A 14918-nucleotide genomic window follows, 5' to 3' on the forward strand; every position below is an offset into this window, starting at 1 on the left:
ACCAACAGAGCTGCTGAGGCTGAGATCAGAGCTCTTAGAAGGGCGTGGGAAGGGAAGCAGACTTAATACAACGCTCACCAAAAGCTGCTTAGTGTGTGCCGGGCACTTTGGAGCTTCCCCCGGGAAGTCAGGCTCTGCCCACCCGACCGACCAGGGAGTGCCCCATGGCGCAGATCTGGAGGAGCCTGGGGTCTGAGGGAGAGGGCCAGCAGGGGCTTCCCCTGGCCTTTGCCCACCCAGTCTCATCTCGGCTCCCCGTCCCCCTCTGCAGGTGCGGATCTGGGAGATCCCCGAGGGGGGTTTGAAGCGGAACATGACTGAGGCTCTCCTGGAGCTGTACGGGCACAGCCGGCGCGTGGGGCTGGTTGAGTGGCACCCCACCACCAACAACATCCTGTTCAGTGCCGGCTATGACTACAAGGTGAGCAGCCCAGCAGCCACTGTGGCCAGAGCAGCTCAGTGCAGGGTTGAGGGGAGGGGGGCGCTGCTGGCGGGGATCTCTTTAGGAGCCACCTGTAAGGATCACTGTTACTCTCCTGAACGTGTAGACCAACGTCGTTCTATCTGTCCGTTCATCCATTCATTCATTCCACAGGGCTGGGCATCTTCGGGGCACCCTGTCCTTCTTGGGGTCCACAGCGGCCACCTCTCTGGCTCCTTTAGCCCTAAGAGATTAGAAGAGAATGCCCACTCCATGCCCAGACCCTCTCCAGAGCCACTTCTTAAATCTAGAAGTGGCTACCGCCCTCTTGGTAGGAAAAAGGAGCAACCACAGTCGCTGGAGGGAGGAGAAGGGCGAGCCCTCAAAAGAGGTGTGCCGACCTCGGGACCCCGGCCAGGGACTTTAATCCTTCTCGCGAGTAGCAGAAACCGAGCTGCTCCCCAGGCTGGGGCTGGGCTCTGCCAAGGGATGGTAGAGGATTGGCCGGACGAGGAGCCTCAGCCTTCAATACAGAGTTTCATGTTCCCGTCCTTGCCTCCCAGCACACCCCGACCCCCCATGGGGCGTCTCTCCCAGGACCCTCGGGGGGCAGACTGGGGACAGACGCCTCTGGCATGCCCACCCTCGCAGGTCCTCATCTGGAACCTGGACGTGGGTGAGCCCGTGAAGATGATAGACTGCCACTCGGACGTGATCCTCTGCATGTCCTTCAACACAGACGGCAGTCTGCTCACCACCACGTGCAAGGACAAGAAGCTTCGCGTGATCGAGCCCCGCTCCGGCCGTGTCCTGCAGGTGAAGCCCCACAGTCTTTGAGGGGAAGGGAAGATGTCGGGATCTGGGCCGTGGCTTTCGATCAGGCCTAGAGGAAACGGCTGTGCCGGCTCCCCTTCTCCCATGCACCCGCCCTGCACCTCCGTGGACCAGGCCCTGTGTTCTGGGTTCTTCTCAACTCACAGGGACCCTACCTTGGTCTGGGTGGGGAGGGAGCTCGGTTCCCTTTCTCATCCCCAACGTACCCCTCTTCCTAGATGGGATTCTTCTGGCTTCCTTCAGGGGCAGCCCAGGTGACACCCTTCAGCACACAAATCCCAGGTGTTACCCAAACCCCATCATGGGCCCAGGAGGAGGGGGCTTTGGACTCGATGCCCAGCCACCTGCGTGGGACAAGCCTGAGGGAGATGGGTCAGGGCACGGGCCCCAGGGACAGCTCCAAGTGGGGAGGCTGCTGGGGAATTTGGCTCCAGCTTGGTCACTGGGTCTCCTGGGTCTTGACTGTGGGGAAGGGATTAGATGCCATTTGGGAGTAAGAAACAAACACTTCCTGAGCACCTGCCGTGTAGTCACAGGGCTAGGTGGGGTGGAAAATTTGAACCAAAGGTGAGGTTTATCTCCTCCTCGAGAAAGGATTGATGCTTGACCTGGTGCTGTTTATCTTAGAAGAGTCAGAAATTGCTGGAGCAGAAAATCATCAACTACTTACTATTATAGATAATAACACTCAGAGTTATTAGCATCATTAGTACCCAGCAGCATTGACACCGAGCTCGCTGTGTCCCTGAATCCTCCTGCCAGCCGGCTAAGGTGGGCACAACTACTCTTCCTGCTTCCCACACCGGGGAACCAAGGCTTGGAGAGGGTTCGAGATGGAGGCTCAGTTACAGCTGGGGCTAGCATTCAAGCCCAGCCAGTGGCCCCCAGAGCCTGCGCTGAGCAGAGGAACAGAGAACCCAAGCTCCACCCCACAGACATGACACAGGTCGTGGAGGTGGCCCTCCTGGGTGCCACCCTCCTTGGGCAGCACCAGAAGTGACGCCAGCCTGGGTCTCCGCGCTGCTCCTCCACCAGCCTCTGGTTTCCGACCTGATGCTGACTCATCCCAGCAAAGGACTGTTATGCATTAGGAGGAGGAGGAAGGGTCATGAACTGTGAGGCAGGGGGGAAAGGAGGCGGAGGATGGCCCTGTTAGAAGAAGCCCCAAGTGAAGCACGTCGTGGAGCAGTGACCCAGGGAGGCCCCTGTGCTCCTGAGCTTCACCCTCAACCTCAGAGGTCCCCTCCAGCAGGTACCATCGTGAGGCTTGGAGGAGAGACCTCGCTGGGAGCACCTGGTGCAGCTGACGTTTGCTCTCCCTTCCCATCCCCCCACCCCACCCCCGCCGCAGAGAGGACTGGATTCCCGGCCCCAGGGCCCCTTTGCTCCGTGGCACCTGCATAAGTGTCGTCTCGTGCCGTAAGGAATTTCCCCCATCAGTGGCTTACAGCAATGCAGCAATACAGCAATGCTTCCCTTGCAGTTCCGGAGACCAGAAGTCCAAAGTCAAGGCTGCACTCCCTCTGGAGGGTCCTGGAGAGAGCCCTTCCTCGCCTCCTACAGCCTGCAGCCACATTCACTCCAGTCTCTGCTTCTGGAGTCACATCACCTCCTCTGTGTGTCAGCAGCGCCTCCCTTTTTCTTACCTCTCACAAGGAAGCTCGTGATGACCTTTGGGGCCCACTTGTCTAATGCAAGGCAGTTAAGGACCCCTCACAGGCTCCAGGGATGAAGGCCTGAACCTATCTTTTGGGAGCCCCATTCAGCCCACTGCAGTTCTCTAGCATCTGGGGCCCTGACTTACCAGCTCTCTCTGTCCCCGCCAGGAGGCAAACTGTAAAAACCACAGAGTGAACCGGGTGGTGTTCCTGGGAAACATGAAACGGCTTCTCACGACAGGGGTCTCCAGGTGGAACACAAGACAAATCGCCCTCTGGGACCAGGTCAGCCACGGGGACGTTGGATGGTGACACAGAAGGGTGGTCACTCTGGGGGTTTTGCTGGGGTTGGGGAAGGTAAGGTGCCATCCTGCCTGGACATAAGCTGATACCAGTCTTTACCCACCGCCCCCAGGAGGACCTGTCCATGCCCCTGATCGAGGAGGAGATTGATGGGCTGTCAGGCCTCCTGTTCCCCTTCTACGATGCTGATACCCACATGCTCTACCTGGCTGGAAAGGTAGTAGAAGATGGGGGGTGGGAGACACGGGCAGCCTGTGGGAGACCCCACCCCCATTGTGCCCCTGCTCCTGCCCTGCCCCCTAAGGAGAGCCAGGCTATCCTCTCTGGTCTTCCCCTCAGGCTCTCACTCCCTGCCTTCCAAACCTGCCCTCGGGTCTGCCATTCATTCCTACTGAAGGGTCAGTGTCTGGGAATGACTTCAGAGGAGCACTGGGGTAGGGTTTACACCGGAATAAGGATCAGAGCCAGAAGTGTAGAGGACAGTGACTCATGGGGGCATTTGAGGCGCCTGACAGGCACCCTTTGGCAAATGTGGCCTCATGTATCAGAAGTGCTGTCTCCACACATGGCGCCCCAACCCCCTCACCCCTCTCAGTGCCCTGTGGTGGCCAGCCCCGGGTCTAGAGGCCAGGTCTCCCTGGTCTTTTGACCACCCCTGAGACACATCCGAGGCATCTTCAGCAGACCTTGGGACCACCCCTCACTCTCCTTACCTCCTTCCCTCTCCCCCTCCCCCCAGGGAGACGGAAATATCCGGTACTACGAGATCAGCACTGAGAAGCCCTTCTTGAGTTACCTCATGGAGTTCCGCTCCCCAGCCCCGCAGAAAGGCCTAGGTAAGGAGGGGTCCAGAGGTTTCCCGGGCTATGATACCGTAGAGCGAGAGACTGGACGTTTGGTTATGGGTGCCCATCACTGCATCCCCCAGTCTCCCCAGAGGGCCCAGGATTGATGGAACGTCGTAAGTGAGTGAGGTCAGGGGTGAGATGTTCTTCACACCCCACATTCCAGTAAGTCTTGCAGCAAAAGTTCATTCCTATCAATGAATACTGGCATCACATATCATTCAGCAATTCCCTGTTCGGGGTCGGAATCACCCAGTTGGAAGAAGTTTCTTCCAACTTCCTTTTCTTTCTTTTGCATTCCCTCCTTTCCTTGGAGCCCGGGTCTGGCTTGTTCCCTCTGGGGATGTGGTGTTATGGATAGGACCTGAGAGCCAGCTTCCAGGTCATCAGTACTGGAAGGGCCCAAGGATCCACCTCAGTGACTGACAGCAAGATGGTGGCCCAGAGATATACCTGAGGTCCCAGTGACTTCAGCCTTCCCCACCTCTGTCATCTCCACCTCCTCACTGTCACCTCTTCATCGAGTAGAATAAAAAGCAGCCTGGACTTTGGAGTCAGACCTAAGTTTACATTCGGATTCAACTGTATACCTCACCCTTCTGAGGCTCAGTTTCTCCATCTGTAAAATAGGGAAAATCAGCCTTTTAGGTAAGGCTGTTGTCAAGCTTGGATAGAGCACCTGGCAGAGCATCTGTTCCTCCTGCTCTTTCACATAGTCATGCAACAAACACTTACCAGGTCGCTGCCACTAGACACAGTGGTAAATAATACAGAACCCAGCCTTTCTCTTTTGGGGCTCATATTCCACTAAAGGGAGACAGAAAATAAACAAATAAAGAAGGAATTTATGACCTGGATGGTCATAAATTCTAGGCAGAGATTCAAATAAGGCAATAGAACAGAGAGTGACCAAGGCTATTTGGGACCTGGTGGTCCGGGAAGGCCTGGCTGTGGGTGTGGCCTTTTAAGCTGAGATCTGAAAGGCAGGAAGAGGGAAGAGTAGGGCCAGCAGGAGGAACAGTCAATGCAAAGTCTCTGTGGCAAGAAGGAGCCTGGCAAGTTCTAGAAACAGAATGGAGGTCAGTGTGACTAAGTATAGGCTCTGTAATATAGCAGAAGATGGGGAGAGAGTTGGGATGTGAATCTGGAGCTGAGGGCAGGGACCAGATGCCATGGGATGGATTAGAAGGATGTGTTCGTGACGGGGTCTCCAGAGAAACAGAAATATATATAATATGTTATATATATAAAACATATAAATATATATACATGGATTTATGAGGAACTGGTTCACACAATTATGAAGGCTGAGAAGTCCCATGATTGGGGCGCCTGGATGGCTCAGTTGGTTAAGTGTCTGCTTCTGACTCAGGTCATGATCCCAGGATCCTTTCAGCAGGGAATCTGCTTCTTCCTCTCCCTCTGCTTCTCCTGCTCATGCTCTCTCTCTCTCTCAAATAAATAAATAAAATCTTAAAAAAAAAGAAGTCCCATGATCTGCTGGCTTCCGGGAGACCCAGGAAAGCTGGTGGTATCATTCAGTTCAAGACCAAAGACCTGAGAAGCAGGGGAGTTGATGGTGTGAATCTCAGTCTAAGGGCAGATGACATGAGCTGTCCTTGTTCAGACAGTGAGGCAGGAAAAAAAGGAGTGACTCTTTCCTTCCTCTGCCTGTGTTCTGTTCAGACCATCTGCGGATTGGTTGATGGCCATCCAGCCTGGGGAGGGCGACCTGAGCCCACAGACATATACAGTTAACCATCACACAGGGGAAGGAGTTTGGGTTTTCCTGGGAATGCGCTGGAGGGTTTTCTTTGTCTTAGGTGGACAGGAGGGAGATAGGACAGAATGATGTGATCTGGAATGTGAGTCTAAGGTTGCTCTGGCTTCTGTAGAGAGAACGGACTTGGAAAGGACAGGAGGGAGGCCGAGAGACCAGTTCGGAGGCCCCTAGGAGCTTCTAGCCTAGAAAGGATGGTAACTGGAGAGGCAACAGGAAGATGGGGAGATGGATGCAGGTGTTTAGGAAGTAGAGTCAGCAAGACTTGAGGAAGAGAGATGGGGGAGGGAGGAACCAAGGAGAACTCTTTCTCCTCCCCCCACCCCCACCTCTGGCCACTGTGGAGCATCCATTGAGGGCCAGGCATTTGTCATAGTTTCAGTGTGCTTGAGTAGCTCACTCCAGGCAAGTCACATAGATCCTAAGTGGCCGAGCCAGAATTCAAAACCGGGTCTGCTGGCTCTAAATCCTGCTTGGGTACCTTTACAGTTTTTCCCTCCAGCTCCTAGAACTCCTTTATCTGGAAGGGTAGCCTTCCATTCCAGTCAAGGAGAGCCTTAACTCAGGTTCACATCCTGGAAAAAGAAGCTAACGTTATCTGGGCTCACGATGATGCCAGGCAGTCAACGAGCGTCTTCCCGCTCAGTCTCCTGACCGACTCAGGAAGAGTCATACTGTCCACCTCTAACCAGCCAGGGAGCCTGACGCTCAAAGAGGCCTAGTGGTGGTTTGCCCCAGATCTCCCAGCCAGAGGGAGGGGCAGAGTCAGGACTCAGAATCAGGTGTGTCCAACGCCAGAGCTTGCGTTCCTAACCCCACACCACTCAGTTTCCTCAGGAGGTATACAGTAGACACCACTGTTCGGAACAGTGGCTAGTGCACACACGTGGATAGGTAGTACACGCACACGCGCACACACCCACTCTCTGTCAGTCCCAGATGTACAACAGAACAGCAGTCTCAGGCTTGAGGGTGAAGTGGGAAGGTTTCTCTCTCCTTCCTTCTCTCTGAGGACCAGAAACACAGAGGCTTAGGGTAGCCTGTTTATTTTAGAAGGTGACGGGCTCCGTGGCCCTACCCTAGCCATAATCTGTAACCTGAGGCAAGCCCCTTCTCCTAGACCAGCAGGAGCTCCGTCTATCCAAAGAATGGAATAGACTCAGCTATTTCAATAGCTCATTCCGGTACAAAAGACCCCAATTCTAAAGCCCTTTGGTGAGGTGGGTCTGGCCTGAGGGGCTTCTCTGAGACCCAGGACAGAGCCCAGCCCCTAGCCCCCCTGCTGCCCTGTGCATAGGTCATTGCCTCTTAAGTGCTCAGGGAGGGGGGGCGCTGCCAGGGGCACCCCAGGACCCCATGGAGCTGCCTGTGCCTGTCCACAGGGGTCATGCCCAAGCACGGGCTGGACGTGTCAGCCTGCGAGGTATTCCGCTTCTACAAGCTGGTGACTCTCAAGGGCCTGATCGAGCCCATCTCCATGATCGTGCCCCGGAGGGTGAGTGGGGCCACGCTGGGCTTCAGAGGGACCCCCACATTGAATCCTTGCTGGCTTGCCACAGACTAAAACCTGAGGAACCCAGAAGAAGAAAGTCCTATGGACTGGGGTCTTCAGGCCTGATTTAGGGGGTGGCAGGGGAACAGGTGGGGACCATTCTAGGGTGGGGACAGTCTGCCTTGCTGATGAATGCAGCGGGGGGATTCCAAGCCTGAGTGCTAAGGCTTGGGGACAGGACAGCAGGAGCACAGTGGCGGGTCAGCAAGGAGGGGCTGCTGAAGAGCAGAGGTTCTCTTGGTTCTCTTCTGCTCCCCCCTCTGCAGTCGGATTCCTACCAGGAAGACATTTACCCCATGACACCAGGCACGGAGCCAGCTCTGACCCCCGATGAATGGCTGGGGGGCATCAACCGAGGTATGCCAGGGGTGGGCTCCCCAAGAGAGGTTTCGAGATGGCAGCTTTTGCCTTCAGTCTCGTTCACCCATTGCCCCCTTGTGTAACCTCCTACTTGACCCCCCCCCCATACACACACTCGGCCAGCTGTCAAGTATGGTGTGAACAAGAGAAGCCATCCCTTGACACATCACCAAATAGTCAACATGAATGTTTCCCTTGCCTTCCGTAGATCCCGTGCTGATGTCTTTGAAGGAAGGCTATAAGAAGTCCTCAAAAATGGTATTTAAGGCTCCCATCAAAGAAAAGAAGAGCGTTGTGGTCAATGGAATAGATTTATTAGAGAATGTCCCGCCCAGGACAGAGAACGAGGTAAGGAATATAAGTTATTACTTCCATGGGTCCTGGAAGAGCGAAACCTTTACATTTCAATTATGGGCTTCAGGCCTTTAAGCCGGCAGCATCTGGGGCATTTTTCTTTCTGTGACAAATACCATAAGTAGCCTGCTATTGGCTTCCGTTGCCTCTGACCCCAATAAATAGAGGCTGGGATACGCAGGGATATTGATGCCCCACACCCACCCCGGCCCTCACTAACCCACGCAGTCCCGCGTCTCATACCAGAAAGAGGCTGCCATTGCTGTTATGGGAGTTCTAAATTGCGGACTAACAGAGGGAAGTTTGGCCTCAGCCTTTCAGCACTGCCTTCCTCCCTGGCATTGTGGCAAGGACAGGGTCTGACAGTTCCCTGTTTGTTGGGGGAGAGGCTGTGTTTATGAAAGTACTTTGCACCCTGTAGAATGGGGGCAGTTCATTCAGGGGCAGCCATGGCTGGGTCTTACCCAGGCCCCCCAAAGTCTCCTTTGCACCATACCTCCAGACCCCGGTGCCAATACCAGGGGCCAAGTTTGGCTCAGGCCAGGGTTCAAAGATGCATGCCCTGGGCCAGGATCTTGGCCTGATGCAGCTGAAGTAGAGAAGGCTACATGGACCCATCTGCATCTGAATTGGCTCTGCCATCTCCCGGCTGGGCCCAAGCAAGTTTCCTGAGCTTTCTCATGGTGAAGTGGGGACAGGAAACAACACATAGGAATAAGACAGGAAATTTCCTAAGGGTCTAGCACTCTTCCTGGTCCATACGAAGTGCCCAGTGAGGCTTCCTGTATTAGTTATCTTTTGCTGTGTAAAACATCACCCCCAAACTTAGTGACTTAAACCCACAAACATCTATTATCTCCTAGTAGCTCAGAATGGATGCCTGTGGTTCAAGGTCTCCATGAGACCTTGTAGTTAAACTGGCAACTGGGCTGCAACCTCATCTGAAGGCTCAGCTGGGGAAGGATCTGCTGCCAAGTTCACTCACACAGCTGCTGAAAGGACTCATTTTCTCATGCGTTGTTGGACCGAGGGTCTTGGTTCCTCACAGACTTTCAGCCGGCGGCCTCCTTCAGGTCCTTACTGTATGGACCCCTCTGTAGGACAGCTTACAACATAGCAGCTGGCATCCCTCAGAGTGAGCAAGAGAAGGTGTCCAAGATGGAAGTCACAGTCTTTCTGTAACCTGACCTTGGAAATGACATCCCATCACTTGTGCCATATTCTTTTCATTTGAAGCAAGTTACCCAGTCCGGCCCACCCTTGAGGGGAGGGGTAACACAGGGGCCATCTTAAAAGTTTCTTATCACACCAATTTACGGTTATCAATTTGGCATTTAACGTTTAAAAAATTTTTTTTAATTACCTGAGAAGGTAGAAGGTACCTGAGTTGCTGGGATAGCCCCAGTGGGCCATAACAAGAGACTGAGCTCTGTTCTAGTACCCAGTGTGGAGGAAGCAGGGTTGAGCAGCACTGAAATCAAGTAACATTTTGCTACAACTTGTTTCTATGAACAGAAAAGATCCAAAGGGAGATTTTCAAGGGTCTCTGGGCAGGCAACTTAGATGTCACAATCTGTCTACACTAAAGCTTATGCACTTTGTTCTTGGAAAGAACTTAGCGGATTGGAAGCAACCAGTTAGAAAACTGAACTGTAAATGGTGGACACATTGTCTACATGGGAAGATAAACTGGTGGCTTGATACAGGGGAGGAGACTTAATACAACTCTGAATCTTACTAAAAATCAGTTCCTTGTGCACTTAAAATGAGTGGAATTTATGGTATGTGAATTACACCTCAATAACACTGTTTTGTTTTGCTTTTTTAAACAAAAGCTGACCAAAAGATTATGCAGAGGAATTTTCAGAACTTGGAAGCCACAGGATTGTGTAGGATCATTGAGTGCAGGGGCAGAGTACATCATCCCACCAAAAAGATGTAACCAGTACCAATTTGTTGGTTAAAAAAAAAAAAAAAAGTCAGTTAAAGAATCATCAAAATGATAGAGATATTCTTCAAACCATTAATTTTCCTTTGATGCATTAAGTAAATAGTGCTCACTTTGAGAGTACATACACTGACACAGTAAAATAAATGCATACATACATACATAAATCCCACTTTGATGCAGGACGAAGACTTCTCTTTGAGGAGATTCCTGGCTGGGAACCTGTTATGTTATTCACAAATAAATCACCCCCCCCTTTTTTTTTCAGAGCTGACCCCCGTTGTTTCTTGCTTTAAGACAGATTTATTGGGGTATAATTTCCTGCTGGTAAAAGTCATCCTTTGTAGTGTACGGTTCCATAGGTTTTGACAAGCACATACAGCCGGGTCACCACTGTGGGACAAGCAAGATATACACTGCTCCTGATCTCTTATGTTTACACGGCCGGCACCGAACTCAGGAGCAACTCCATTAGCATCCCCTTTATCTAATGCGTGCAACTTAGTTTTCATGGGGACATTTTCAAACTATTTCATCAGTGTCTATCCTATCTCACTTAAGTATACAATTACAAGAACACGTGCAGTTCACACCCAGGAGTGCTCCCCCACAAGTGTGCATCAGGAACATTTAGTTCAAGGCTGGGGTTCCTCAAGGGGTCCGCTGTCTTGCAGAGCTCAGTGTCTTGCAGGCATCTGGCAGTCTGTTTTCTGGTGGAAGGGGTGAGTCTGGTTAATCCAGGGACTTGTCCCAGTGAAGGGCTGTCCGATCCCTCTGCTTTGCCCATGCCCAACCCTCCCGGGAATCCCTGCACAGTGCGAACGTTGGCGGCTGTGACAGTCACCCCCCGCAGCCGAAAACCTGGCTTCCGTTCTGTATCTGAGCTTCCTTAAGAAGAGAAGGATACAAAGCATTTTAGAAAGGTTCTCATTCACAATGGTAAATAAGAGTATTATGTTTGCACCCTTAAAAGTTGCGCTCGAAATATTTGGGAAAGTGGGCGGTGTTGGGCTCCCAAGGGAAGAAGGAGCCCTGAGCTGGGTCTGGAGAAGGGCATGCTGCAGGGACAAGAGCCTCTGGGGACACTAAAGCAGGGGTGGGGGGGAGGCCCTGGGGGACAAGGGCAGAGGCTGCAGTGGGCGGGGGCAGGGCAGGCGCGACACCCACTGGAGAAATCGCCTTCTCACCTGCTGTCTCCTGCCCGCCACCACCCCTCTCCGTCCTCCCCAGCTTCTCCGAATGTTCTTCCGGCAGCAGGATGAGATCCGGCGGTTGAAAGAGGAGCTGGCCCAGAAGGACATCCGCATTCGGCAGCTGCAGCTGGAGCTGAAAAACTTGCGCAACAGCCCCAAGAACTGTTAGCTCCCGGGCAGGGCTGCTTTCTAAGCTGACCTCTGATCTCTCCGCGGTTTCCACACGCCCCTTAACTTCCCCTTCTCCAGCGCCCCCAGAGACAGAGCCGGGACTGGAGCTGGGGACCGCCTGAGGACGCCCACCCGCCACCTTGAGGACTGGAAGCTGCCCTTTGACCTCTCGGCCTCCTGCTGGGAAAGTCCCCAGCCTCTTCTGGAGACCCACCGCTGGAGACCCCCCCTTTCCCCACCACCCCAGGAGCCTCAGAGGCCCCTTGGAGGGGTGAAGACCATGGACTCCTTGTGGGGTGACCCTCAATGGATCAGGGAGCAGAGGGCGAAGCCAGGACCCCAGTAGACGGAGAACTTGAACTTTTCCCCTGCCGGGGCTCACAGCACCCTTGCCGTTGGCCCAGTAAGGGCTGGATTACAGGCCTGGGCTGTTCTGCCTCCCCTCCCCGCATCTTCCTCCCTTCCCTGACAGCCCCGCAAGCCTGGCTCACCTGACAAGGGTTGCAAGCAGCCCAGCTCCTTTCTGTCTCTTGCCCCTTCTCTCTTGTCTTCAGGGAATTAAGAGGATTGCTCACCAAGGCCATAATGACCCCTTGCCTTCCCATGATTCTCTTCAAAGCTCTTGGAACACCCGTTTCCCGTTTAATTTGTGAGGTAGGCAGGGTAGGGAATAGGGTCCCCATTTTACAAAGGACAGAACTGAGGGTTGCAATGGGGAAGTGACTTACTAAGTCACCCAGAAGGTCAAAAGTCAACCCAGGACCAGGACCCAGCATGTCCAGACTCCGGACCCGGGCCCTTCCCCCCACATCAAGATGCCAGTCGCATGGGGACATCCCCTGTGCCCACGTCTCTGTGGAGAAAGAACTGGAAGCCACTGCTACCATCTGCCCAACACCAGTAGTGCCAACGTGCCACACTGCCCAGTTGAGGCCCTTCCCACCCAGTGCTCCCGGCCCCTGCCCTGTGCTCTCCCTCCCCAGAGGACTCCCTCCCGAGGAGGCCCCTTCCCCCTGGAAGCCAGGGCTGAGAAGGGGGAGCTCGGCCCTGGGGAAGACAGGGCAGAAGGGGTCTGATCACTTCAGAGACCGCTCTGCACCTGTCCCTCGCCACTTCTGTCTCAGCCACTTTCAGCCTTACACTCGTAGAAGGACCACAGCCCCTTATGTCCGTATAGCACTTTAAAGTTTACACGGTTCTCTGACCCGTAGGACCTCATTCAAGCCTCGCATCTGCTCCAAGAGGTGGGGAGCCTTCTCTCCACGCTGCCGATGAGGACACAGACGTGGCCCAAGGTCACAGGACTCTCTGAGACGCCATATTTCATCTGGTCTTCTACGCATTTTCTTTTTTGTTTCCTTATTTCCTCCCGTCATTTCCCACTATCCACAGAGTCTGTAAACACTGCTGTCAGAAAAGTCACGGTTCCGGGAGCGAGATCTGGCCTGGGGGTCAAGAAATGGGTGTCCACTCCTCTCTCATTAGCTAGGATCTACTAGACGCATTTTACCCCACACCTGCTTTTCCCGTGGCCACCCTCTAGTACGTCCCTCCACTGAGGCTGGGGCGCCCTCAGCCCCTCCAGGTCACCTGGGCAGGGAAAGCCCCAGCCCTCAGGCTTTTCCTCCAAGAACCCTCCACCCTCTCGGCCAGCTACAGCAGGGTTTCTGGGCCTGCCGCCCCCTGCAGCTAGACAGTGTCTGCTCTCATCCCCTCCTCACACTTCTGGACCTTTTTTTTCTTCCCCCATTGACCTTTATGGTCTTCTGTGATTATTTATGCTGCCTCCCAAGGATAGAATTGAAATAAAATGTTTTCAACTTATCCCAACTGTGGGTGTGACATTCTCATTTAACCCCGGTGGCCGTGGCGCTTGGTCACTGTGGTATCCTGACGGTCAGCCTCCCAGCTGCGACTCTTGCCTTTCCAGAACAGCAAACCATGTCTGTACCTACGGATACCACACTTCACACTTCGACAACAAGGCTTTGGAACCAACACCATTGACATTTGGGGCCAGATAAGTCTTTGCCGTGGGGGCTCTCCTAAGTTGTTCAGCCAATCAGACGCCATAGCAGCCCCTCCCCAGCTGTGACAAATCAAAATGTTTCCAGGTGTCACCCAGTATCCCCTAGGATATGAATATCGCCCCCAGTTGGGGACCACTGTGCTTCAGTTATTCGATGAGCATCTGCTCTGTATCCAGCCCTGGCTTGGGGTCTGGGGCCACTGGTGTTTGACACTGGAATGACGCTTCCCAGTTTCCGTCTACTTGACTCTTCTGATCTTCACAGCAGCTCTACATGCTATGTTCTAATATTATTTCCATGTTCAAGAAGAGTAGTCAGCTCCAGACCAATGACATGCTCAAGGTCACTCAGCTGGCATGATGGGGAAGACACACAAGGACGTAGATTTTCTGAGTCCGGAGCTGGAGGACCACATGCTCCCAGTTCCCACCCCCCAGCCCTCCCACCCCTGCCAGACTCAGTGCTGGGCAGAGTCTGGTCTGAGAGGGAGGTCTGGGGCCCATGATGAGGCAAGGCATGGTGGGCAGGGACTGCCAGGCCACCGGAAGACACTCCCTCTCTCACCAAGACAGGGTCATCGTGGAGCAGAGTGGCCGGGTGGACACCACAGGAAACTCAGCAGAGCCAGAGGAAAGCAAGGACCGTCTTAGAAAAGAGGCTGGCGAGGGAATGGCAAAGGGTGGGCAGAGGAGCGGTGGGCAGGACGCCGGAGACGGGAGGGGTGGTCCCAGCTCAGTTCTGCCTCTGACTGCTGTGTGACCTTGAGAACTCGCTACTCCTCTCTGGCCCTCACTTTCTCCTTCTATAAAATGGAGGACTGAGACAATTTTAGGGTCCCTCCCTGGTCTAACACTTCAGTTTCCTTGAGGCCAGCAGTTGAGAGAATGGGACAAATCACCAAGAGCACCCAGTGTCCAATTCAAGTAGTGCAAACCACAATATGTCAGCAGGAAAACAGCATCTTGTGGGGTTTGGTTGCAGGAAAGGACTTTGGTCAAAGATGAGTTCGAACAAAGACACCTCTGGAGTTTCTGCTCTAGATCAACGCACCAAGTCCTGGGCTTGAAAAAAAAAAAAAAATGTTAAGTTCCCAGAGAGTCCGTTTGTTGAGAGCTCCTGCTCCTGGATGGGATGCTGAGAAAGACACATTCTACCTTGACAGGGACATCCTCCTCGCCAGGTCCAGGGGAGCAGATGAATGGATAAGGAAAACTGTCTCCTGTATGCCTCTGTCCCGCTGAATCCCCAATTCTGAGCCCAGCTGGCTCAAATTATCCAAGGTCAGGGTCAAATGCCATTTCCCCCAAGGAGCCCATTTCCCCAGCAGCATTGTTGAATAACCCATCAGTCCCTCATTGGTTGTCTTCAGGTCCTTTAGTTCTCATATACTAGAAAACATTCCAAGCCTGGTCTGTGATGCTGATCCCTCTGCCAGCTACTACTGCTTAGCCTACCATGTTGCTTTGGTG

General features: G+C 53.6%; 1 protein-coding gene across 2 annotated transcripts in view; it reads left to right on the plus strand.

The window, feature by feature from the left end:
• Positions 1-13249, plus strand: part of CORO2B (coronin 2B) — a 128047-nt gene extending 114798 nt beyond the window's left edge. For both annotated transcript variants that reach the window (XM_032343011.1, XM_032343010.1), the window contains exons 4-12: positions 272-421; positions 1073-1237; positions 3082-3198; positions 3329-3433; positions 3956-4052; positions 7224-7336; positions 7660-7750; positions 7962-8101; positions 11286-13249. In XM_032343011.1, the coding sequence (XP_032198902.1) occupies positions 272-421; positions 1073-1237; positions 3082-3198; positions 3329-3433; positions 3956-4052; positions 7224-7336; positions 7660-7750; positions 7962-8101; positions 11286-11417 (1110 nt within the window). In that variant the 3' untranslated portion in view covers positions 11418-13249. The remainder of the gene's footprint in view (positions 1-271; positions 422-1072; positions 1238-3081; positions 3199-3328; positions 3434-3955; positions 4053-7223; positions 7337-7659; positions 7751-7961; positions 8102-11285) is intronic.
• Positions 13250-14918: the final 1669 nt, after the last annotated feature.

The sequence above is a fragment of the Mustela erminea genome, chromosome 5 (genome assembly GCF_009829155.1).
Source record: "Mustela erminea isolate mMusErm1 chromosome 5, mMusErm1.Pri, whole genome shotgun sequence".
Lineage (NCBI taxonomy): Eukaryota > Metazoa > Chordata > Mammalia > Carnivora > Mustelidae > Mustela > Mustela erminea.